Source organism: Cavia porcellus, unplaced genomic scaffold, assembly GCF_034190915.1.
Source record: "Cavia porcellus strain 051 isolate PalLab524CR breed Dunkin Hartley unplaced genomic scaffold, mCavPor4.1 scaffold_1, whole genome shotgun sequence".
Classification (NCBI taxonomy): Eukaryota; Metazoa; Chordata; class Mammalia; order Rodentia; family Caviidae; genus Cavia; species Cavia porcellus.
The window spans coordinates 47333714-47357144 of record NW_026947484.1 but is presented as its reverse complement, the minus strand read 5'-3'; the positions used below and the strand labels follow the sequence as shown (position 1 = coordinate 47357144).

Here is a 23431-nt window from a genome sequence, read left to right as displayed (position 1 = left end):
AATAAAATTTCCCAAAAAGTTGAAGTTATTCTTTTAAGTACTGTTTATATTGTATTAGTTTGATTGTAAAATAGCTAAGTAACTCACACCTTTTTTAGGATACTGAAAAAAAAAAAAAGCTTTAGTTCAGCTTCTTCCCATATTTTATTTTCTATATTAACATTTTGCTTTTTCAAAAAAGCACATTGCACACACAGGATTAATAGGGAGACTTTTATTTTTTTGAGGCAAGGGTTTGCTATGTGTTCAAGTTGGCCTCGAACTCAAGGTGCTTATCCTGCCTCAGCCTCCCATGAACTGGGATTACAGGCATGTGTATCACACCTGGAAATGGGAGACTTTTAGACTTTAAATTCTTTAGTAGCATGGAATATTAGCAATAAAAAGCCTAAACCCCTCATGTAGATACTCTATTTTATGCTGGAGGTGCAACTTTTTAAATTTTGAGCTTAAACAGATGCTTTTTTTCTACTGTGATAGAACTCTACTTGGGAAAAACACTGACTGGTACATGGTACAAGAGAATCTTCTTGGTGTTGGGGCTTTGGAAATGCTTTCCAAGATTGTGCACTTCATATGTGTTATATCCCAAGAAGTAAAATGTGTTTAGCCCTTTTACAAAATGCCCACCAGCTATCTTAGAATGTATTAACATCATTTTGTAAGTCAAAACATACAATGTAAAAACCAAATTATCTGATGCTCATAGCATATGGAGTGCTAGTCACCTTAGGTAAATTACCTATTGGAAATTAGAATATGACTTTAGTGATGAGGGTTTGTTATTAGGGATGATGGTAGGAAGAACACAATAATAAAGAAGTGTTATACAATAGTTTCAAAGACAACTAACAGAATACACCCTCAAACAAGAGACATGACTATCACACGGTTACTTGATTTATGATTATTTGTTTTTTATTTGTTTCTTATTGTTTGGGTTTTTGTCATCTATTGCTTGGAATTCCAAAGGATAGGGAAGAAAAAGAAAGTTAATGAGTTTTGTTACTTAACTGCTGCTTTTATTGTGCTAAATAGCTTAAGTTATGATCGTGTGATTTTAAAATTATGCACTGTTTTCTATTTATTAAGGGAGAAAACGAGTTGGTTTATGGAGAAAATATAAACACGCACCCTGCCTCAAATGTTATTTACTTTTCCTTGGAACTGTTAATTCTCATCACCTCCAAAAGCCTTTGAGAGGATTAGCTGCATAGACCCAATATTGTTCTATATTAGTCAGTATTAAGTATGATGTCACCTTGTTTCTTCCCTTTCTCAAGCTTCTCTTTTGAGTGAAAGGGAGACTTTTTTTGAGCAATCTCAAAATAGTGGCTTAAATATCATTAGCTGACACACATGATTGACAACCTTGGACTCTCAAACCTGTTTGAAATGGGTCAAATACCTAAGCGCTGCAGCACAATGCAACCCAACCAGTAATTCCCCATAAAAAAGAAAAGGGGGTGTGATTAGGTTTCAGTTATCAAGCAAGTTATTGCAAAAACAGTTTGGAGGGTTCTGCAGTAAGCACAGGTTAAGCTAGTTATTTTCTCTCTTAATTAGCTCCCAAAAAAGGCTATGCTGTGCGAAGTGGAATAAATCACTAAAGCATAAAACAACTGGGGCAAACATTCAAAGGCTGGATGGAGGTCCCTATAGTGACCCTTTGCATTGGTTATCGATCGTTAACCCTGCTGGGGAACGATCGAAGGGAATTTGTGTGAGGCTTATCGAGCCCACAGGAAGGGAGATACAGGAGGGAATCTAAGCTTCTAATAAAAGAAACGCAGCAACAATAGCAAGGGAACAGCTCTGCCCGGTGACGTAATGGCTGGCAGAGGTCCAGCTTCGGCAGGGCTGCTGCTACCTCAGCATCCAACCTCCCTCAACACAGTCCAGCTTCGGCAGAGCTACCGGGGCTGCTACTTCTTCCGATGCCACTTTTTTTCGGGGGCCACCAACACGCCTTACCTTGGAGGGCCAGCAAGCTGAACAAAGGGTGGTCCGGTTGTTTTAAGTTGGCGGGGCGTGCATACTCTCACTCACACTCCCCCAACCCCGCTCAGTCATCGAGTCAACCATGGGGGGGGGGCTCAAGTTTGGGGCGAAACACTGGCGCACGCTCCGGGCGTGCCTCAGTTTCCCCAACAGTGGTCTCGGGTCCGCCTCTCCCTGCACCGTCCCCGACCCCAAGCCTCAGCGGGAGTTGATCGATCCGAGCGGCCCCGCTACGCCCGGTCCTCCCGCCTTACCTCCGCCAGGTAGAGGTTGAGCAGACAGAGCGTGGAGAACTGGAGGCAGGAGGGGAAGCAGTAGAGTAGCCAGTGCGGGAAGAAGTGCAGGTGAGCAGGCGGCCGGAGCAGGGGCAGCGAGCCGCTGAGTGAGAAGGCAGCGGAGAACAGGGTGGTCCTGAGCGCTGCCCACAGCAGACAGAGGAAGAGGCAGAGGCTCTGGTAACTCAGCCGCCGCTCGCGGTACAGCAGCAGCCGCCACAGCTGCAGGTAGGCAAAGGCGAAGAGCGCGGCGTAGAGGAGGGCGTGCAGGACGCTCAGCCCCAGCTGCACGGAGCCCGGCACCGCGGCGCCCCCGCCGCCACCCCCGGTGCCGCCGCCGCCGCCGGGCGTCAAGGGTTCGCGGCCGGCCGTGGGGTCGACGGCCGGACCCGGCGCGGACACCCTCATGAGGGGCCTGGGGGCCGCGCGAGGGAGCGCGGGAAGCTAGGCGCCGGCCTCCGAGCCGCCGTCGAGGGGGAGAGCGCTAGCCCCCGGGCCCCCCACCCGCCCCAGCCTCCAGCCCCAGCCAGCGCTGTGACAGGACCCGGAACCCCGCGCGGAGCGGCCGCCGCGACTTCCCCTACCCCCCGACCCCGCCTCCTCTTCTCCGCCCCCTCCCTCCGGGGGTCTCGGCTCCTCCTGCGGCTGCGGCTCGGTTCCGTGGCTGCAAAAAACAACTCTCGGCTGGAGACAATCAGCTGAGAAACCCGAGCATTTGAGGCGCTCGCTCCGCACCGTGGGCTCGTGCCGATTGGCTCAGGCCGGCACGCCTCTTGAGCGCCGCACTCGGAAGGCCACTGGCTGTGGGATCTGTCACTCCAGAATCTTGAACTCTAATAGGGCTTCTGCTTTGCCCGCTTTCTCCCCCCTCCCCACTCGCCTCTTAAGCTGCTGATTGGCCCAGCAACTGTTCTGCCCGCTCGCGCCGGCGGGAGGACTTCGTGGTGGTCTGTCACTTGGGGCCGCTCACGCACCGCCCCCCGCGCTTCCCATTGGTTGGAGATTCTTTTACGTAGGAAGCACGAGGAGAAGGCGGAGCTTCGAGGGTTTTGGTTTTCTCTCTTTCTCTCTCTCTCTCTCTCTTTTTTTTTTTTCCAGGAGGCCTGTTCGGCCGGGTGGGTAGTGGCGACTTGCAGCGCGGCCGCTGTCTGGCCTTTGCTTCCGCGCGGGTTCGGTCCAGGTTCCCGCCCGCAGGTGCTGCGCGCAGGTCTCGGGCAGGTAGGTAGTGGTGCCTGTCTTTCAGGCGTGGGCAGCTCTTTTCTCTGGTGAGCGCTGCACTCCCAACCCTGGGTTCTGGGAAGCAAAGAGACCTCGCCTGGATGCTTCCGTGGGGCCCTGTGCTGTCATTGATTTCTCCTGCTGTGCGAGCGAGGGGAGGAAACGAGGGGGCGGAGACCCTTTTTTTCCACCGCTCCGTAAATAACCGTGAAGGACGAGTGCTAAGGAAAAGGACCTGTGGGTCGGAGAAAGTTGGTTGTTTGAAACAGAATTTGGAAAGACGCTTAGGGAATAAGTTTGGGAGGAAAGAAACACAACTGTAAGTCTCTGGTGGTGGTCTAGAGAAGTAGAGTAGTTTCTGTGCAAATTCCACGTGTGTTGACGCCCTAGTCCTATTTTTAGGAGATGGTGGCGCTGTTGCTGGGATTTACAGGGGTACAGTATAAATGGTATATTCTTTTTTCTCCCATCTAGCATCATCATCGAAGGGTCTCTCTCTGTATTTCAGGCTGGCCTTGAACTCACTATGTTATCATCATCATTATCATCATCATTACTATATACCCTAGGCTGGTCTCGAACTGAAGACAACCTCCTGCCTCAGGCTCTGGTGTACTGAGATTACACCATGCCCACCATAAATGTGCACCACCATGCCCAGCATAAATGTTTTATTCCTGTACTGCTGTAAGGAAACAAACTAAAAAACCCTTAGATCTCTCAGTTATATTGTATCAGCACATTTTTGTTGATTTTTAAAATATTTGGTAATAAAATAAGCAGAACAGTGCAGTTAAAGAGGAAATAATCACGGGGTGTTGTGGTTCACACTTGTAGTTCCTGTTGCTCCGGAGACTGAGGCAGGAGAATCACAAGGTCAAGGTCACCTCTGGTGATTTAGAGCCTATTGCAAACATTTTAAACAGGAAGGGAATGTGGTTCAGTGGTAGAGCATTTACCCAACCTGTGGGAGACCAGGGGTTCATTCCCCAGTACTGCAAAAATAAACCAAAAAATAGTTCGTAATTTTAGACTGAACACCTCCACACAGATTTAGTATTCTTGTACATCCAAGATCCAGCCTTTCCTAACTCACTATCCTCACTCCTATGCTTTGTGTCCGAAAGGAACTTTAAAGTCTGCTTTAAGGTCAGATGCTGATGTGGGTTAGGTTCTTTTCTTTATATGCTGACAAACTGATGGATGCATGAGCCTGAGCCTGTTGCCAACAGACCCCTCAGATAAATAGTCAGCTGGGCAGGTTGAGCATTGTGTTGTACAGTAGAGTACAACTTACTGCAAGAAGCTAACAGGCTTAATCCAACATCAGTGCTTTGGAGAAGAATTTCATATTGGACTTTTTACATCATGCATTCTTACAAAATGTGTTCAGCAGTACGGAGTTCTCTTCAAATTGGGGATGGAGTGTACATGACAGCAGTAGGGTAACTGATTGCAGTTGTATGCTTAAGCCTTAAATTAAGCACAAAATCAGTTATGTGATTTTAAGTACTTTTCAAAATTAGTAGTACCACTTATGCTCTGACATGGCCTATATGTGCATGCTCAGTAGTAAGGTTCAAATTTCAGGTCATGAGTAGGAATCACAAAAAGATTCTCTCCCCCAACCCCATCTCTTTTTTTGCTCAGTGATGGTAGTCAACATTGCGTAGTACCTACATCGATTTTACATCTCTGCTTGTGAGACTGTTTTTGTTCATGTGTCAGAGAATTCTGGACAGCCTCTTTCTTTCTTTTTACCTTTTTTTGAGTATAGTGGTACCTCTTCAGTTCACAAACTCAGTTCTCTCCAAGTTGTTGCAAACCATTGGACAAAAACTGAATCAGATTTCCCCATAAGGTCAACATTGAACCTACCCATTGACTTTCATTTGGTTCTCACAACCAGAATCTTGGAAAGAATGAGGTTCACAAACCAAGGTACCACTGTATTGGAGCAGGGGAAACAGATAGAGGATTTGGTTCCTATCTTCTTTGAAGGATTTCAGAACAGAGATTTATTGACTCCTGTTATGATCTGCTCTGACTCATACAGAAGCTGAGATCTAATCAACATTTTATTTGAGGATGGTTTGGTAAGCAAGTTCTGTTCTCCAATAGTATTAAATTGTAAGTAAGCTAATTTTTGATGGAATGTTCTTACAGGAACTCTGTAAGCGTTATATGCTCCATTTGTTGCAAAGTATGAAATGTGTCTTTTCCCAGAGAATGGTGCCCACAGAGCTTGATATAATTTGTTTAGTGATTTTGTTTACCGCTTCTTTTGATAGAGAAAATCATTAATTTTATAGTTGATCATAAAGAAATTTCAGGCCTAAAAAGGAAAAACTCATTAAGGGTTGCCTAGCAAAGCTTGCCACCAGATATGCTAAAATTTAAATATATCCAAATGCACAAAGTTTGAATATTGTTTTTCTGAGCAAGAAGACTACTGTAGCATATTTAAAAGCTGAAGATCTGTATATTATTGTATATAGGACCCAACAACCATTTTTGTCTTAAAGTACTTCCTCCTTTATGCCTCAGGAGAATTTCTTGATATTCTGGTGCTGAACAACAACAAAAAAGCACTTTAGTTCCTATTTGCATTTTACTTGCAAGCATTCTTGCCCATGGTAAGCTGCAAGCCAAGCCTTCTTTCAGTCTTTTAAATGATCTTTGCATGCATGCCTCTGGAAGGCTGAGGTGGGAGAATTACAAGTCTAAGCCCAGCCTAGGCAACTTAGAGACTTTAGTGGGACCCTGTCCCAATAGAAAAAAAAAAAAAAATAATAATAATAATAAAAAGGGCTGGGCACTAACTCAGTATGAAGGGCATGGATTCAGTCCCCAGCCCTGGAGGAGGATAGATCTTTTCAGTTTCATCTTATGTGCAGAATCTGATCAGTGCTTATCATGCAAAAGAATTGAAGGCCCTTCTCCAGGCTGCAGGTTGTCTGTATGTACTATTGGTAAACATGCCATGACACACAGCTGTCTGTGACTTCTTCCTTTTTTTTAATTTTAAAGAGACTAAAACCAAGCAACATAAAACAGAATAAAGCCAATCAAAACAAACCAGTGTAAGTAACAGAACTTTAAAATAAGAGGAAATCAACAGTGGTTACCATAATGTCTTTTATTATTTTCAGAATAGCTGCCCATACCCAGGCATAGTAGCATGAAACAGAATAGAATAGAACCAATACAAAGAAGATAATGAATACAATACAGGACTTCAAAGCAAGATACAAGTGAATCCAAAATGGCTACCATAATATATCTTGTTCTCTTTGGAATAGCTGCCCATGCCATTGGATATAATCAAATCAAACAAAACAATAAAACTCAACCCAACAAAATGATGAAAATGATACAAGACTTCAAAACAAGATGATAGAAGCCTCGAGATTTAGCTCAGTGGTTTAAGTGCCTGCCTGGCAAGCATGGGGTCATAAGTTTGATCGCTGGTACGAAAAACAAATAAGATGATAGGAATTAACAATGGCTACCACACTCGGAAGGAGATCCCCATTAGATGCTACATTGCGTATTGTTACCTCTGAAAAATGATCAGACCACCAGCTTTAGACCTGTAAAGTCAATGAAACATTGAACACTACAGGCATTAAATTGAATTTTACCTCAATAGCTATCATTGCAGTCTGTGTTTCTCCGGATCAGAGAGTTGCTTATGGGGGAGGGGGTTCCCAGCCCACGCACTGGAAGGGGCTGGCATCTGGCTCTTCCCCCAGCAGCCCACTCAGTGCTGATTTTCAGGGAGGGCTTGCTTCTTGATGATTTCTTGTTCTCTTCCCTCACATTATGCAAATGGTGCTGACTCACAGGAAAAGTCTGGGGTCTGGCTCTCCCCCCAGCAGCCCGCACATGGCAAGGATTCGCAAGGCCTCCTTTAGATGTTTCATCAGTTGAAACAGTCAATTGGACTTTAGTCATCTTTCCTCCTAGAATCTTTTTACTGTGTTAGTTTCTTATGAATTCTTTGAAATATCCTACTTTCAGATCTAGAATATGTATTTTATGTTCAAGTACTCTCTTATCTATTAATAAGATGTGATGTGCTATTAGGGTTAGGATAGATTGTATTGTGATAGGAATCTCAAGCCATTAGGATTTTAAAATAAAGTTTAGTTTGAGTTCACACTAAGGTGGAATTTATTTGGCACTTTTGGGCTGACAAGGCTTCATGTTGAATGTTACCAGTCATAGGAGCAGAGGGAAAGCATGTCAAGATTCTCAACTTATGTATTCTGACTTAGCAATTTTCACAAGTTATCACTTTGCATATTTCATTGGCCAAATTAAGCCATGGCCATGCATAACTCGGGGAAGGAAGTGAAGAAGTACTGTATAATTTTAGCATGTATACAGAATTGGAAACATTTGAACAGTTCAGCCTTGGTGTTATCCAGGCACTGTAGAAGCTCAGAGCACAGGATCTTCCAGTACTGTCCATTCATGGCAGTTCTTTACCTGGTCTGGGTATAAGTTATATGTGTTCCACCCCTGTTGAATACATAGAGTAGTATAGAGATCAGTGTTCCTATTTGAAGAAGGATGGGCCATACATATCAGATTCTAGACTGTAGCAATCTATAGGTGTTGCCAGAGGTCTAGTCTTGTTCTCTGAATTCCATAGGCCAGTTTAAAAAAAATCAGTTTTAATATTTAGTAAAGACTGTAAGAGTAAATTGTGAGAAAAGTGAAATAAACAATTTATCACTGTTGCAGTGTTACAGCTGATACATTGTGTCAATGTGAAAAGCTTAGAAATTTAATTAAGAGACTCAGCAGGGAGCCAGGATCCTTGCTTTATAAATATCCCCAGTCTCTGCAAGAGGAGGGCACAGATTTTGTGAGTGCTACACCTGCCCTGGATGGTATAGCCTGTGTACAATATAAGGGAGGAGAAGGGACTTGTTTCCCCCTTTTGTTCTGACTGCTGCCTTGAGGTGTTGCCCTGGTGCCATGCCACTCTGCTTTGGAGCCAGCTGATTATGGACTGAAACCTCCACAAACAGTGAGCTAAATAAATCTTCCCTTCTGTAATTTTGAGTGTCAGCTGTTTTGTCTCAGCAATGAGAGAAAAGTAACTATGACATAGGGACTTAGAGACTGGACCCACAGATTCCCTGTAATTAAAAGCAGGATGAGGCTTGACTTCTTTGTCTTCGTTTTATACATCTCCCTTAGGGCTGCAAACCCTGGAGTTACATTTTTGTTCAGCTCAGCACATAGACTTGTTAATCTCTTAGGTATCTGCATTACAAGGTTGATTAGCCCCAAAATTACCTATCATCTTTTCCCCCTTCAAGATTGAGGATAGAAAATAAGAGCAACTAATTTTTAGAATTTGCAAGGACATCTAAGTGCCAGCCTTAAGACTGGCCAGCTTTCAAACTCCCTGGAGCAATACTTAGAAGTCTCTGGACATTGTCCTAAACTGTGATCACCTGGGATTCTAGGAAAAGCAGAACCTCACAGCTCTCCCCACGATGAGCACCCCCAGCTCCAGTGGGAGCCCTCACCTCCTATTGGACCCAGACTTCCTTCCCACAGCAAGTAGCCTTGCTCTCAGCCTGGGAATTGAATTGTCCTCTCCCCCGACCTCACAGGACCCATCCTGAGATACTGATTGACCAGCCCACAATCTGACCAGGACTACCCATGTATGCTGCCAGCTATGCAAACTCTCAACCCTTGCCTTTGTTTCCTTTTCCTATAAAACCCCGAAGTTTCTACCAGGGGCAGATCTTGAACCACCCTATCTGTACTTCCTAGCGTGGCTGTACAGAATGCACGTCCTCCTTGGTGTGATGGGATGGGTGGCCCATCCTGGTCAGTTGAGCCCCTGGAACTGGGACTTTTGTCCTGGAACTCTGGTAACTACAAGCCTAATTTAAAAATTAGTATTAGATTCAACGGACACAAAATTATGTTTGAAATTGCAATAAAAACTTGTGAGCATACGCTGTTTCTATACTTCATTATTGTAGACCAGTAGCAAATAGTTCTTACCCTGTGCACACCCTAGAGCAGTTTTCTGTGGTCTCTGGCTTGGCCTCATCTGACATCGGCCTTGGGAAGTGCGGCCTCCTTCTAAGGCTGAGCAGTGTGGTCAGCATGCTTATGACCATAGAAGGGTGGGAGCCTGAAGATTTTAAGTTTTAAACAGCTAGTCTCTTGGAAGGCATTTCTTTGAGAATCTTTATTAAAGACCTGCTTACAGGCAATAGCAACCAGCACACAGTACTCCTCTCTTCCAGCTTTTTGTCCTGGTGGTAGGAATCAGTTCATCCACCACAAGAATGAAGCTACACTTTCAGTTGTTTTTGCAACAGTTCTTTCAAATATTTTGTCACCTTTGCAGGTGGGTCACTTGCTGAGCTCTGGTCTCTTGATACACGTTTTCTTGAGTAGGCTCAGAACAGTTTGTGCATTAACAGTTGATGTGCTGCTTGGTCCCTGAGCCAGTATTTTTGAATTTTTGTTAAGAGAACATCCCGTTTATAGTTTCCTAATCAAATCTTCTATATCTGTAGTCTTCTATCTTCTATGAAGATAGACTGGTAACCATTGCCTGGTGGCTTAATAGCACAAGATTTGTTTCTTACTAAATATCACATACCACCTATGGGTTCTTTGTTGGGCTTATGCGACAGAACAGATGCTCTTTTAACTTTTCTGGTGACTGACAGAAGTAAAGCGTGTCATGTCACACTAGCTGTTAAAACCGTTGTGAGAATGAGATAAGCCTCTTCCTCCTGTTTTTTGGGCATGGTGAATCACATGGCACCATGATGACTGGGATGGGAAGGGGAGGAAGGAGGGAAGTAAGTCTTGTATTGCACCTGCCAAGACCTGGAACCCCACCAAGGAATGTCACAGTTGTCCCCAGTTCTACTCATCACTTTGTCTAGGTTTTTGGATTTTTGAAGCATTAAGGATTTCTATTTCCTATTATAATTGTTGGAGAAAAAAGGGACAAGTCAGCAAATACCTTCTGTATCTTTGTTCTTACTTTGTTCATGTTAATTTCCCCATCCCCTTCTCTCTAAAAATCTTTTTAGGAAGAGAATATGTCCCTCGGCCAGTGCATCTTATTTTTCAAGTGTGTAGTGTTTTCTTTTCTAAGGGTGAATTAGATTGAGTAGAACTATAGAAGATTTGATTATATAATAAGAACTTTTAAGATCAAAATGAAAAGGTATGCTGTTTTAAAAACTGGTTGTATAAGGCTTTACAAGTTGGTATTACCAATTTTGACTTCTTTAGAGACAGTTAACTTTCAGCTGTCCATTTTGGCATTGATGTTCCTGTGTCCAATGACTTGGCCTTTGATTTTGTGAAGAATGAAAATTTAGCTTTCATCTTCTTTTTTATTCTAACTGCATGATCCTTACTTGTCTCCTTTCTGTTATCAACTGTGATTGGAATGGTTTTGATTCTAGCTGACCTATGCTATATTTTCTGCTTTGATCAGTTTTTAAAATAATCAAATCTAATCAAGGATAGAACAAGTGCTAATGATTACTACTGAGTTCCTATCTCTACAAGTATATAAGATTAACCATCAATATCTTTAAATGACCGAATGTACAGTACCTTCATATGCATACCTGATTTCATTTGTCCAGTGAGACAGAAGATGTGGTACAGTACTCCAGCATTGGATGTGTGGCTACACTTTTTGGTATATAAAATACATTGTAGAGAAAATGTGTCAACCCTCATATCTAAGTTAGTATTCAAATAATTGAATTGTAACCTCAGGAGAAATATTTTGTATTTGAATCTTTCAATTACGCTTTTACCTAGTTTTTATAGTTTTAATTATAGTTATTTTATATGATAAGGAATGTTATGTAGTTATTCCCTTATCCTTGAGAATGCATGCATTTCCTTCTAGCATATGAAGAAAATAGTGGATGATCTATTTTAAAACATCCCCATTCATATAGAATGACTGTAAAATAGGCTGGTTTGATATGGTTATAATATATAATCAATTATAATGTCAAGGATACCCCTTAATTATATCATTAAAATTACATTTTAATATACCTTGTGAAGTTCTTACTACTCATTTTAGTTTTTGAACATTTGACTCATTATTAAAAATTGATAACAAATTTATTCACTATTTGATGTGAGCTAGCCCTAATGAGTGGAATTATCAGTAAATAATCAATAAGTATCTTTTTTAGCAATACTTGCTTAGTAGTGAGGAGTAATATGTGCTTATTGATAATATTGAATGATCAGAGTAAGAATTCAATTTATTATGATTTTTCCATAAATTTGCCTTTATTATTTTACTTATTGAAAAAATTTACCCTTATTTTTGGTATTTTTTTCTATTCTATTTTGGAAAAATTGTTTGCATTTGAAAGGTATGGTCCTGTTTAAAAAAATTAAAATTCTCATCTATTCTTATATCTTTACCTTCTGCTATATATATTTGTTTGTTTGTTTTTGTTTTTATTTTTGTTTTGAGACATGGTCTTGCTCTGTCATTCAGGCTGGTCTTAAACTCACTATGAAGCCCAGGCTGGCTTTGAACTCCCAAGATTCCTCCTGCCTCAGCCTTCTGAGTGCTGGGATTACAGATGTGTGCTATAATGCCAGGCAGTGTATTTTTATGTTATACTAATTTTCCAAAACTATTTTCTTTTCAGCTTAGATATATAAATCATCAGTAGAAAAATTTACTGAAGTCGTTCAAGAAAAATTTGAAAATAACCAAGAAAAAGAAGATAAAAGTAATAGCAGATACAGAGGGGCAGGATGGGAGTACAGTAGGGAAAAAGATAAGAGGAAGAGATGTAGACCAAAACTGAGTTCAGAAAATAGAGCTGAATTAAAATACGAGTTTAGAAAGATTCACATTTTTAAATGGTATAAAGAAAAGTATTAAGAATTCAAATGTATGTATATTTAGAAAATATGTTCTTACATAGTTTTTAATAGATATTTTCTTGAGATTTAAAATAAAAGATAGTAAACATATTAGACCTATATTTTGGATGTTTCACTCCCATCTTAATTGTATTAAGTAATTGAGTATGTATTGTAAATTAATTGTACGTAGATTAAAAAAAGACCAATTTAAAAAATGGGTTGGACAATATTTGAGAATTACATTTTAGAATTGTAGTAAAAATATTTGTTCCTACCGAAATATTTTTCAGGTACTGTATCTTTGATTTCTCTTGCAATATAAAAAAATTAGCAGTTATCAGATTAATGTCATTATGTCATTCCTTCTCAAGTTTTTACTAAGAAGGAGATAGTAAAGTTCTAGTGAAATTAAATAACATCAGTAATGATTTAACTTTTTTTTTTTTTTTTAGATTTAGCTTCATTTAACGTAGACTTGAACTTTGTGGAACACTTACTTGGAAGTAGGTCTTGTCCTAGGCACTAGGACACAGCGGTGAACAGAAAGACAACGTCTCCCGCTCATGAGCAGCTACCTCTGATAATGCCATTTGACTTCAGTGTGTTTAGAGTTCTGGTCTTTTTTTTCATTATGTGCATTTTGTCCACGTCAGCTGGAGACACCTTGCCAGAACTGAGTCCTCAGAAATATTTCAGTACATTGCAACCAGGAAAAGCCTCTTTAGCTTATTTTTGTCATGCTGGTAGGTATTTTTAAAATCTTCATATGATACTTGCGTTGTTACATGTCTGCTCAGTCAGTAGGCCCAGGGTGGGGGTGGGGTTAACTGTGTGCTGTACGACTGTCACTGTAACCCACCTGCTGGGGTAACCCAGACTCTTCTGTCTGCCCTGCAGCATGACCCTCTTTTGTTCTCTGTTATAAGGAAATAGTATTTATTTTCTAAGTTTGTTGTGAGAATTAAATGAGTTTATTCATATGCTCCATTCATAGTGAGTACAGTATTAGGGAATACTTATTGATACAGCATCTGTATTTCATTTGGTCACCTTTGAAAGTATACTTTCTTATGTTGATTTTTTTTATTTATTGAGACAAAGAAAGTTTCTGTCTGAGAGAGACAGATCGGGTCCCAAGTGTGTTGCCAAGGCCTTTGTCTTTTCCAGGGACTTTTATAGAGTAAAACCATGGGGTGAGTTGGGTATAAGGTGGGACAGAACTAGAGTTAGCCAATAAAATTAATAGTTCAGGTAAACTTGATTACATTAGGAACAAATGGGGAAGCTCAAGTAGAAAGCAGGCATTCTTATGGAGCAGTGACTTTTCCCTAGGAGGATGGGATAGTGATTCCTGACTTCCTCAGAGTGATAGAGACCTATTTAGAATATCAGTCCTAGGGAAGTAGGTGCATTTGTTTGATCTTTTTTCTTGAGGCCTGGCCCACAACAGAACTTGTCTGTTTCTCCCACAAATTGCAAGGTATCTGGGCTTTTGCATTGGCTCCTTTGACGACCTAGACCTGTCTCACTGCCTATAATATTTCAGCTGCCTGCAACAGTCCCCCTTTGTCTGAAGAAGTAACCCAAACTGCTATTAGGGGGTAATGGGCGAGGACCGATCCAGCTCCTTTAGGCTCAAGAGGGTTGTAGTGGTTGAACAGCAGTCAGAGGTTTACATTGTTTTAATTAAACTAGATGAGACAAAGCAATTAAAAACAGTGGGCAGATAGCAAGCAATTGTCACAAGTAGTTATAAACAACTGGCAAAGACAAAGCAAAATTTGAAGCATAAAAACTGTTACCTTAATGAGTCCCAGTCCAGAGTCTATGAAACAAAAGTAAACTCTCACCTCTGTCCAGTGATCTTGGTGGAAGACCTCCAAATGATGTAGGGGAATGAAACTCTGACCTGCTATGTCTGGTACAAGTTTATGTTCTCTAAAATCGAAGAATGAATTTTAGGAACAATGGAGGTTAAGAGTAGAATATGTTTATTGAGAGAAAGAAAGCTTCTGTCAGAGAGAAACAGAAGGGGGTCCCGAGTGGGGTTACCCACTTTCTTATGTTTTTAGAATGTAAATATTTTAATAGTGTTTTAGAACTTGAAATGTATTATGAATGGTTTAGTGTAATACTCTGCTTTTGCTATACCATTATTTGCCCTGAATTAACTAGTGTAACTATTGAACATAACTTTGAAATCACTCTTCTGTTCTTGCAGTTGATAAGTAAGATGAATCCACATTTCTTTCTGCTTTCTTATTATGAATATGATTTGATACTTTAAAATCATTTTGAAGATTTTGTATATATGTGTTTTGCATATATGGTCTTATCTTGGAGAAATAGTGCTAAATGTTAGGTTTAAATTAAAATGGGAAGTTTTAAAGGCCACCTTGAAAGTTAAAATACATTATGATAAAAATGTTAGAAATAAGAGTAAAACAATAAGGAAATAATGGTATGAAGATGTGTAACTAGGTATGTTTATTTATTTGTTATTGAAATGTAGTTGGATAAATATGTCTTCTGTGTTTGCAGATTTTGGCTTTAATTTTTAAAATTCATTTTTTAAGGGGTAATTGATAATGATAAACATTTTTTGTTCTAGATTTTCCAAGTACCTCTGTAGTTCTTGAACAATTGAATGAGGCTGTTAGACCTCTCCAGGACTATGGAATTTCAGTTGCAAAGGTAAAAAGTTACTTAAGTTACTTATGTTAGTAAAATATTAGTGACAGACATTTTAGAATTGTATGATTAAGACAGAGTACCTAAAAATACTTTAGTTTCATTTTACAAACTGGAAAGTATTTTTTCTCCCCCCCCCCCTTTTTTTTTTTGGTATAAAAATAGAAAAACAAAGAGTTTCAGATTGTATCGCATGGTGCATGGGGGGGGACTCTAAAATTCATTGTGTTTTTCTTTTTGTTTCTTAATGGTACTACTGGTGATTGAACTAACTAAGAACTTTCATGTTCAGTTAGATCCCAGCCCTTTTTATTGATTTACTTTTTAAAATTTGAGACAGTCTTATTAAGTTGCTGAGTTGTCCAGATTGGACTCTCTCCTGCCTCACCCTCCCAGAGCCGTGAGATTACATGCATACCATACCTGACTTGTTTACAATTCGTTAGCTTAGAATTTCACTATTTTATAAACTATTTTTATTTGAGTATAGGGCTGTTTTTCAAAATTATAATTAGGCTTTGGTTCTATTTTGTTTTCCCTGACAGATATTTCAAATAAGTACTACAATTCAGCCATTTATTAAATTTCTACTAATATAAACTGAGGCAACAAAATTAATATAATCGAATTTTTTCTACATTGTTATAGTTTTTTGCAGTCTCACTGTTTGAATGTCCACTTTATATGCTTTAATTTTGTAACTTGAACAAATACTTCTAAGATGACAATATGTAATCCAGTAACTAGTGATTTCCCACTGTTTATTTTTTTCTGAAATTCTGTATAACTTGTACCCTTTTTCTGCTTTTTTTTCCCCTTTTCTCCTTAAATAAAATTTAAAAAAAATTGTTATAGTTGTTTGTGCTGCAGTTTCTCACATTTATTTTTAGAACAAAATGAAAACAGTTGAATTTGACAGTACATACCTAATTTCTTTTTCTCAAGAAGTTACAGACAAGAGAGTATTACGTCAAAGTTTCACAAGTGTCTGGGTTAGATAGCTGCCTAAGCCTTTAATTTAATTTGTAATTTGTACATCAGAAACTGAATGGGAAGTAACCCAGTGGTACTAAATTCCTTCAGAGTAATCTCTGTTTCTTGTACATTTATTCTTAAATCATTGGTCTGCCTTCTCCAGAGATGTTTGTTATCCTTAGTATCCTTACCTTGACTTTCCAAGGTAGCGCACATAGAAAGATTAACTAACTTAGGCTGTATACCCTAACAATCACACATCAAAAACTGCTATTTTTTATGTGTTATTTCTGTACATAGGGGAGTCTCAGTTAAAATTTCAGCAAATGAATCCCCTCTAGAATGACAATGGCATTTGTCTCCAGGAGCTTTGAATACAATTTTAACTGAGGTTTACAAATGCAATAGTAGATTGATATGAACTTCAGAGGGATAGTCATTTTTGTTTATTTAGAAACTAGTAGATTAGTACCTAGTACTCTCTTTATGGTAACTAGTGGAATAGAATATTATGATTTGTGTCTAGCCCATTGCCTTTATTAACTATCAGAAATTAACCTCTTGATTTCATGATCCTAGAATGTGGATCTGGAAAGTATAAAGTGACCAATAAAAGAAGCCCATGCTGCATACTAATTCAGTCTTTGGCACATAACGAATACTATAATAAACATTTGAGATTGAAATGAGCTTACTGTTTATAAAATAACACATTTACAAATTATTCCAATAACTAGTGAAATCTGATAACTGTAATCAGAAAGATAGACACAGAGGGGTGGGGATATAGCTCAGCAGCACTGAGCCTGCCTGGCAAATGTAAGATCATAAGTTCATTTCTCAGTACCAATGAAGAAACAAACAAACAAAAATAAGAAAAGAAGGAAAGAAAGAAGGTAGAAATAAAGTGCTAGAAGTTGAAAGGAAAGAAAGCCTATATCCGATTATTGAAGTGGAAAGTCACAGATGGTATTATTGGGGAAGACTTCACAAAGAGTAGCATTTAAAAATGTTTTCAAAAGTTAAGACTGCCAGAGGGGGAAGTGGATGAAGAGAACAATAAAATAGAAATGGACTAAATGTTCCAGTTAAGACAAAGATTGTCAAGCTGGAGACAATAACCAAATCCAACTGTATGCTATTTAGAAATGTGTCTAAAAAGCATCAGAAATCGTCAAAATAAATGAAGCAAAAAGATACATCATGCAAATGAGAACCAAGAAAACTCTGGTGTAGCGATGTTACTATGTCACAATCTATTGGAAAACACAGAACCGTTTAGTCATCCTGGGCTTTTCTTTCTGTCATAACCAGCCCATCTACTATGAGGTTCTACTCTCAAAACTTTTCAAATCTGACTCTTTCCTGGGCTTTCACTTTTTCCTTTCATTGTCATCACTTCTCATCTTTGATACCACAGGAATCTCCTACTAATGGTCTTTCTCCCTTCACTCTTCTCCCACTATAGATTCCTCTCCGTGTTCGTCAGAGGTGACAGAACAGATTGCCACCCTGTCCAGGCTTCCTGTTATACTAACGATACGCCTGAAACTCCTGACAGCTGCAAATTCATTTTCTGTCCCTTTGCCTTGTTTAGGTTGTTCTTGATGTACAGTGATGATTCTGGTTTTTTTTTTTTTTCCCTCTCCTAGTACTGGGTATCAAATCCCCAGGCATTATACAACTAAATTAATCCCAGCCTTTTTTTTTTTTTTTTAAAGATTTGAGACAGGGTCTTGCTAAGTTGCCCAAGTGAGAGTGAAACTTGCAGTTCACCTGCTTCAGCCTTTTGAGTGCTGGAATTACAAGCATGTGCCACCATGCCTGGCTCTTCTTTTGTTGCTTAAACCTGCTAGAGGTACTACTACCACATGTTCTCTGCAGGTGTTTTCTTCTTTGCTTCGAACTCATTTCTTCTACATATTTATGTGTTTGTGTATGTTGCTTTAAAAAATTTATTACTTTTTATAGCTCTAAGTGTGTATTAATTAGTTTTTAAATTGTTTCTGCTTGCAAATGTAAATTAAAGGGTAAAGATCTTAATTTTGTACCCCCAGGGGCTAGAACAGTGAATGACTTATGGTAGGTGTTCAAGTAAATGCTGAAAAGAGGGAAGAATGGATAGATCTGTTATCTCAGTGTCAACCATCTGTATGATCTGGACCTTAAACAGTTTTAAAATGTGCTAAAATTTACATTTTGGTCATTAGTCTGTACTTTGACTTTTAATTCTAGTTGATTATTCCTGGTGTCTTCCCTGTCAGTTCTTCTTCTTCTTTTTTTGTTTTTTTTTTAGCTTTTTGAACAAATGTCATTTCCAAGTGGTCATTCTGTTTCCTCAAGCTTTATTAAAATTAAATTGAACAACAAAAATCTTGCTCTTAAACCAAAAACCTTAGCAAATCTGAAACCAAAGAACTGTTCTCCTCGGCTTTGTTTTTGTTAGTTACTTTGGTGGCCCCGTTTGTCCTATCTAGAAATCCCTTCATGCTTTTCTTTCCATGCTTTCCCTCTCTGTCTCAGGATGCATATTCACACACAGACCTTCTACTTAGTTTAGTTACTGTCTTTGTGAAAAGACTTGAGTCTCTTTAGTTCTTTTTGACTTTATGTCAGGTCTTTGACCTCTACTATGTGTGTGCTCCTTTACCTCCCATTTTATCTTCATTTGCCACTAGCATTGACCATATATATATGTATATATTTTTTTTCCTTTTTCTTTTTCTTTTTCCTTTTGAGAAAGGGTCTCGCTGTGCAGTTCAGGCTGGCCTTGAGCTCACTTTGTAGCCCAGGCTGGTCTCGAATTTGCAATGATCCTCCTGCCTCAGCCTCCTGAGTGCTGGGATTACAGATGTGCACCACCACGCCCGGCTCTTTTGTCCCTGTATTTTTTGACAGCAAGTCCACATTATAAGCTCCCTTGAGCTGGTGTGGCTGCTCTAACATCATCAGGGACTCAGATTCATTCTTTCCATTGTGGCATCCTTAGCAAGTGGTTTCCTCTCTAAGGATGTCACGTGTTCCCTTAGTCCCTTGGTACCCTGCCTGTCTTGTCTGCTTTTGTATCAACTGATGGAGAGTAAGAGCAGCAGCCAGCCCCCTGTCCATCGCCCTCTAGGAATCCCAGTGTTTCTGCTACCATCCTCTGGGCATCCCCAGCTGTTGAGGAGGCTGGAAAAGCCTCTTTATGGGACGTTTGGTTTTAGCAACTTTCTGTCAGTAAACAAAAGTAGCAAACAGATAAAGTCAGAGTAGAAACTAGCAGGATCTGTCATACCTGTATTCAGCTGCTGAGATGCCATCATGGTTCCACTTTGCCACCCACTTTTTATGCTTCCTCCCCTGTTTTTTTGTGCCGAGGTTGATCCTGGGCCTTCTACTTGCGAAGTAGTTGCTCTGTCACTGAGCTGCCTGCTCCTCTGCTTCCTGGCTTTGCCATATACGTTTATGCCTTCTTTTCTACCTGATTACTCTCTTGTTCTGAAAGGTTGGATTAATTATAAGCTCTTAGGTATACTTCAATATAACTCTCAGGTCAGAATCAGTTCCCCTTGCTGCATTTCCTCACACACTTGAGTAAGAGAAATTATTGTATACAAATAAAAAAAAATACAAAATTGTTTAATTTCCCTTGTTTTCCTAACAAGGACCTTTGACCTTTGACCTTTTGGTATATGCTCTAAACCTTAAATATAATCTTTTAAAGGTTAATTGTGCCAAAGAAGAAGAAGCATCGAAGTACTGTGGTAAAGAAAAGGATTTGATAAAAGCATATTTATTCAGGTAAACATTTTTGAATGTGTTGTACAAATATAAAGTTATATTCTAGAATGTTCAAGTATATCAAACATCACTAAGCCAGAATAAAGTTGTATTTGGGTTATGTGAAGTTTAGCAAAAATTCCAAGCTGTACACTTGTTCCCTAACCTTTCTGCATTTTAACTTCCTTGTTTACAAAATAGGAAGTCTAAAACCTACCTCCTTGGGTTGTTTAGAATGTTACACGGTAATCTCACATAAATCCTTATTTCAAGGGCCTATGTAGGCACTTAGAAAATTCCAGTGTCCCAGGTAGCTGTGTCAGTTCTGTATTCAGATATACTTTATTTTTGGGGAATCTGTCTGTGTCTTGGTCGCAGATTCTTTTGGACTTCGGTGTTTTAATCTCTTTGGGGCATCTCATCTTTGGGGTTTGGCCAAGGAAGTGGGGAGAGACTCTGTTTGCTCAGGAAACTCCTGCTAAGGATATTTCTTTCTCCTGCTCCTCTCCTTCCCAGCCCAGTTTGGGAATCTGTATGTGATCAGAAAATAGTTAGGGAGCTTTATTTTGACTCGTATTTATTTCTAGTCTTTCAAAAACTAGATCCAGGGTCTAAACTTTTCAAAACCAACACATTTATCAAGTGTATATTCAATAAATATTTGAGGGTTCATTATGTGTGAGCTCTCCAGTTGGTGCGTAGAGTACATGGATAAGACACAGCTCTGACATCAAAGAATTTACAACATAATGTGCTAGAGAAGCAAGTAAATTGAAATCTAAGGAAATGTTTCTATAACATGTCTTTTGAACTTTTTATAGAGGCAACATATTGCTCAGAGAATTCCCAAGTGACACCTTGTTTGATGTGAACGCCATTGTCGCTCATGTTCTCTTGTAAGTACTAGAGTACTCATCTACTTAACCATTGTGGGTTTCATTTCAGAGGACCCAAATCCATTATAGTACCTTAAGATTTTAATATTGTATTTGTAGGCATCAGTTCCATGCAAATTGCGGACGTATCTCTCCACATTGAGTATCTAATTTTAATGCTGAAGGATACAAGAACACATGGATTCTCTCAACTTCACGAGCAGGTGGCTTTGAACAGCTGGATCCTAGATAAGGAAAGGTCATCAGTGAGGAGGACCCTGTTACCTGAGTGGGTTAGCAGGTGGGGTTTGTCACCTTCATTCCCGCTGTAGACATTGGCCTGTTACTAGGGTGTACTAACGCTGATTTATAGAACACAGGTTTCCTCAGATAGATTGTTCCCCATATTCCTACTGTGTGTCAGACACTGGGGACACAAAACAAAATAGGATGTGGCTTCTGTTCTCTAGGATTTTTTATTTATTTATTTTTTATCAGTACTGGGGATCAAACTCACAACTGTGCACTTGCAAGGCAGGTGCTTATGCCACTGGGCTAAATCCCCAGCCCTATTCTCTAGGAATTTGGTGTTTTCCTATAGGTATAAACATAAAGATGTATGGTAAGTAAAGAGGTAGAGATATGTGTTCCTAATGGCCAATGGATCCAGCAAGAAAATAATTACATGTCCGGAAGGAAGGTGGTTTCCTGAGGGAAGTGGCAGTTGGATAGGTCTCAGGATACGTGTTTGGCAAAGAAGGGGAAGGTGGGAAAAGTAGGGGAAACTGCAACAAAAGTGGAAATAGTTTAGAGAAGGTAGTTTTTCCTGAGTGTAAAATGTACAGGAGTGGATGAGGGTAATGGAGAAAGCATGGGGTCAGGTGAAGGGGTACCTCTTTACCCTCAGTGGAGCCCTGGGTTTTTGGATAGCCACAGAAGAGTAAAGTATCCCATTCCAGAGCAGAATCCTTGTGTGATGTTTCCATCCTGATCAGTATGGAGTTGGTATCTCTCTGTCTTGTCTGCATTGTCACATAATTAATAAAGTCTTATATACTTCTTTGTTTAGCTGAGGATCTAACGCAGGGCCTCTCACCCAGCCCTCAATAAAGTATCAATTGTTACTTTGTTAGTATCAATTGTTAGTTTTTAAAGTATCAATTGTTAGTTTGACTTGTGGTGTTCCTAATTGACCTCTTTAAACCATGATTGCTTGACCAAGAGTTGTAGCAGGTGAGTGTTCTGATCAGATTAGGATCTGAGAGATCTTTCTCACGTATGGGAGACAGATTTAGGGACCCAAGCACTTATAAAACCACTGTGTGCTGTTGAATAATCTAGGAGGTAGAGGTAGTGGAGGGGGGACTTTCTTTTCAGTGTCTTAAGTGGTAAAATTAACTAGACTTGGTAAGAGTAAATTTGCCAATAGTCAGCACAGCTGCAAACTTTTGACTCAATGCTTGATCTCCCCCTTTTTGCTACTTCGTGCTAACCCGGATCTATTGATTGCCAGGTCGGCAAGAAAGAAGAGCAGAATTAAAAAGACAGCTGTAGGAAGTGGGGCCTCTGGGGGGGTGCCTATCTAGGTGTTGCCCACACATAGGGCGTCCAGGGAATGTCTAAGGGCAGTGCTACCTATAGGAAGAACAAACTGGGAGGGAAAACCACGTAGTCTCACCCAAAGAGACCGTGCTGTCCCTTTTGGTCTAGAATGTAAGGAAATGACATGTGGAATACAACATTTACAAAAATTTCCAGTAACGCTATTTAGAATCTTGAAGAACTAGGTCAAATAGCTTGCTGTATCATAGCTGTATCTTGCAAACTGCCTTGACAAATGAAATGTCTTTCAGTTTATTTTCTTACCTGTGCATGCTGAAACCATGAGTTTAAAATACCCAGTGCTTGACTTGGAAAATGGTCTCTGTCTCATAGTCATTTACAGTTATATTTTGTTAATAGAAATGGGATTGAACAGGTTGCTATTTTTTGCAGATGTTTTTTATTGAAGGGTTTTTTTTTTTTTTTTTGGTCTTTTTAAGACAGGTCTTACTATGCAGTTCAGGCTGGCCTTGAGCTCACTTTGTAGCCCAGGCTCGTCTATTTCAGCCTCAGCAAAGTGAGCTCAATCCTTCTGCCTCAGCCTCAACAATCCTCCTGCCTCAGCTTCCTGAGTGCTAGGACTATGGCATGCACCACCAAGCCTTTTTTTTTTTCAGTATTGAGACTTGAATTTAGAACCTTGTGCTTGCCAGGCAGGCGTTTGTTCCACTGAGCTATATCCTTGGCCCCTCTATTGAGTTTGAAACTTCATTATTATTCAGTTCTAGATATTAGGAAATATCTTCAAATTCCCTAATGTGTTCTTTTTAAGAATAGGTGATCAAATTTATCTTCTTTGACTTCTGGAATTTTAGTTGTACACATACAGAGATTTCCCTTAGGCCATTGTTGTAAAGAGTATACCTTTATGGGGGTTTTAACTGATAAACTTACGGTAAATATGTACCTATTTATGGGGGTTTTAACTGATAAACTTACCAGTTAAAGGTAGAGAGTACCTTTAGATTTACAGAAAATTATAAAATTTGTAGGAGCAGATAGTACAGAGAATTCCCATGTTTTCTTTCATCTTATATGTGGTTTTCTCTGTTAACACTTTCCATCAATGTGGAACAGTTGTTAAAATTTAAGAACAGTTAGACATGATGG

The 23431-nt window shown here is 39.7% G+C and overlaps 2 protein-coding genes across 7 annotated transcripts in view; one reads left to right on the top strand and one right to left on the bottom strand.

The window, feature by feature from the left end:
- The window catches only part of Gpr137c (G protein-coupled receptor 137C), a 61520-nt gene extending 58656 nt beyond the window's left edge, over window positions 1–2864 (bottom strand). Inside the window, exon 1 of one of the 2 annotated variants that reach the window (XM_063247746.1) lies at window positions 2256–2864. In XM_063247746.1, coding sequence (XP_063103816.1) covers window positions 2256–2684 — 429 coding nt within the window. In that variant the 5' untranslated portion in view covers window positions 2685–2864. The remainder of the gene's footprint in view (window positions 1–2255) is intronic. The other variant, XM_003471827.5, reaches the window with a different exon arrangement.
- A 330-nt stretch (window positions 2865–3194) lies between these two features.
- The window catches only part of Txndc16 (thioredoxin domain containing 16), an 89804-nt gene continuing 69567 nt past the window's right edge, over window positions 3195–23431 (top strand). For 2 of the 5 annotated variants that reach the window (XM_013154699.3, XM_063247716.1), the window contains exons 1-5: window positions 3197–3494; window positions 12869–13159; window positions 15028–15110; window positions 19789–19865; window positions 20666–20740. In XM_013154699.3, coding sequence (XP_013010153.1) covers window positions 13000–13159; window positions 15028–15110; window positions 19789–19865; window positions 20666–20740 — 395 coding nt within the window. In that variant the 5' untranslated portion in view covers window positions 3197–3494; window positions 12869–12999. Of the gene's footprint in view, window positions 3495–12868; window positions 13160–15027; window positions 15111–19788; window positions 19866–20665; window positions 20741–20839; window positions 21021–23431 lie in introns of those variants that run through there. The other 3 variants (XM_013154700.3, XM_005004540.4, XM_063247721.1) reach the window with 3 other exon arrangements.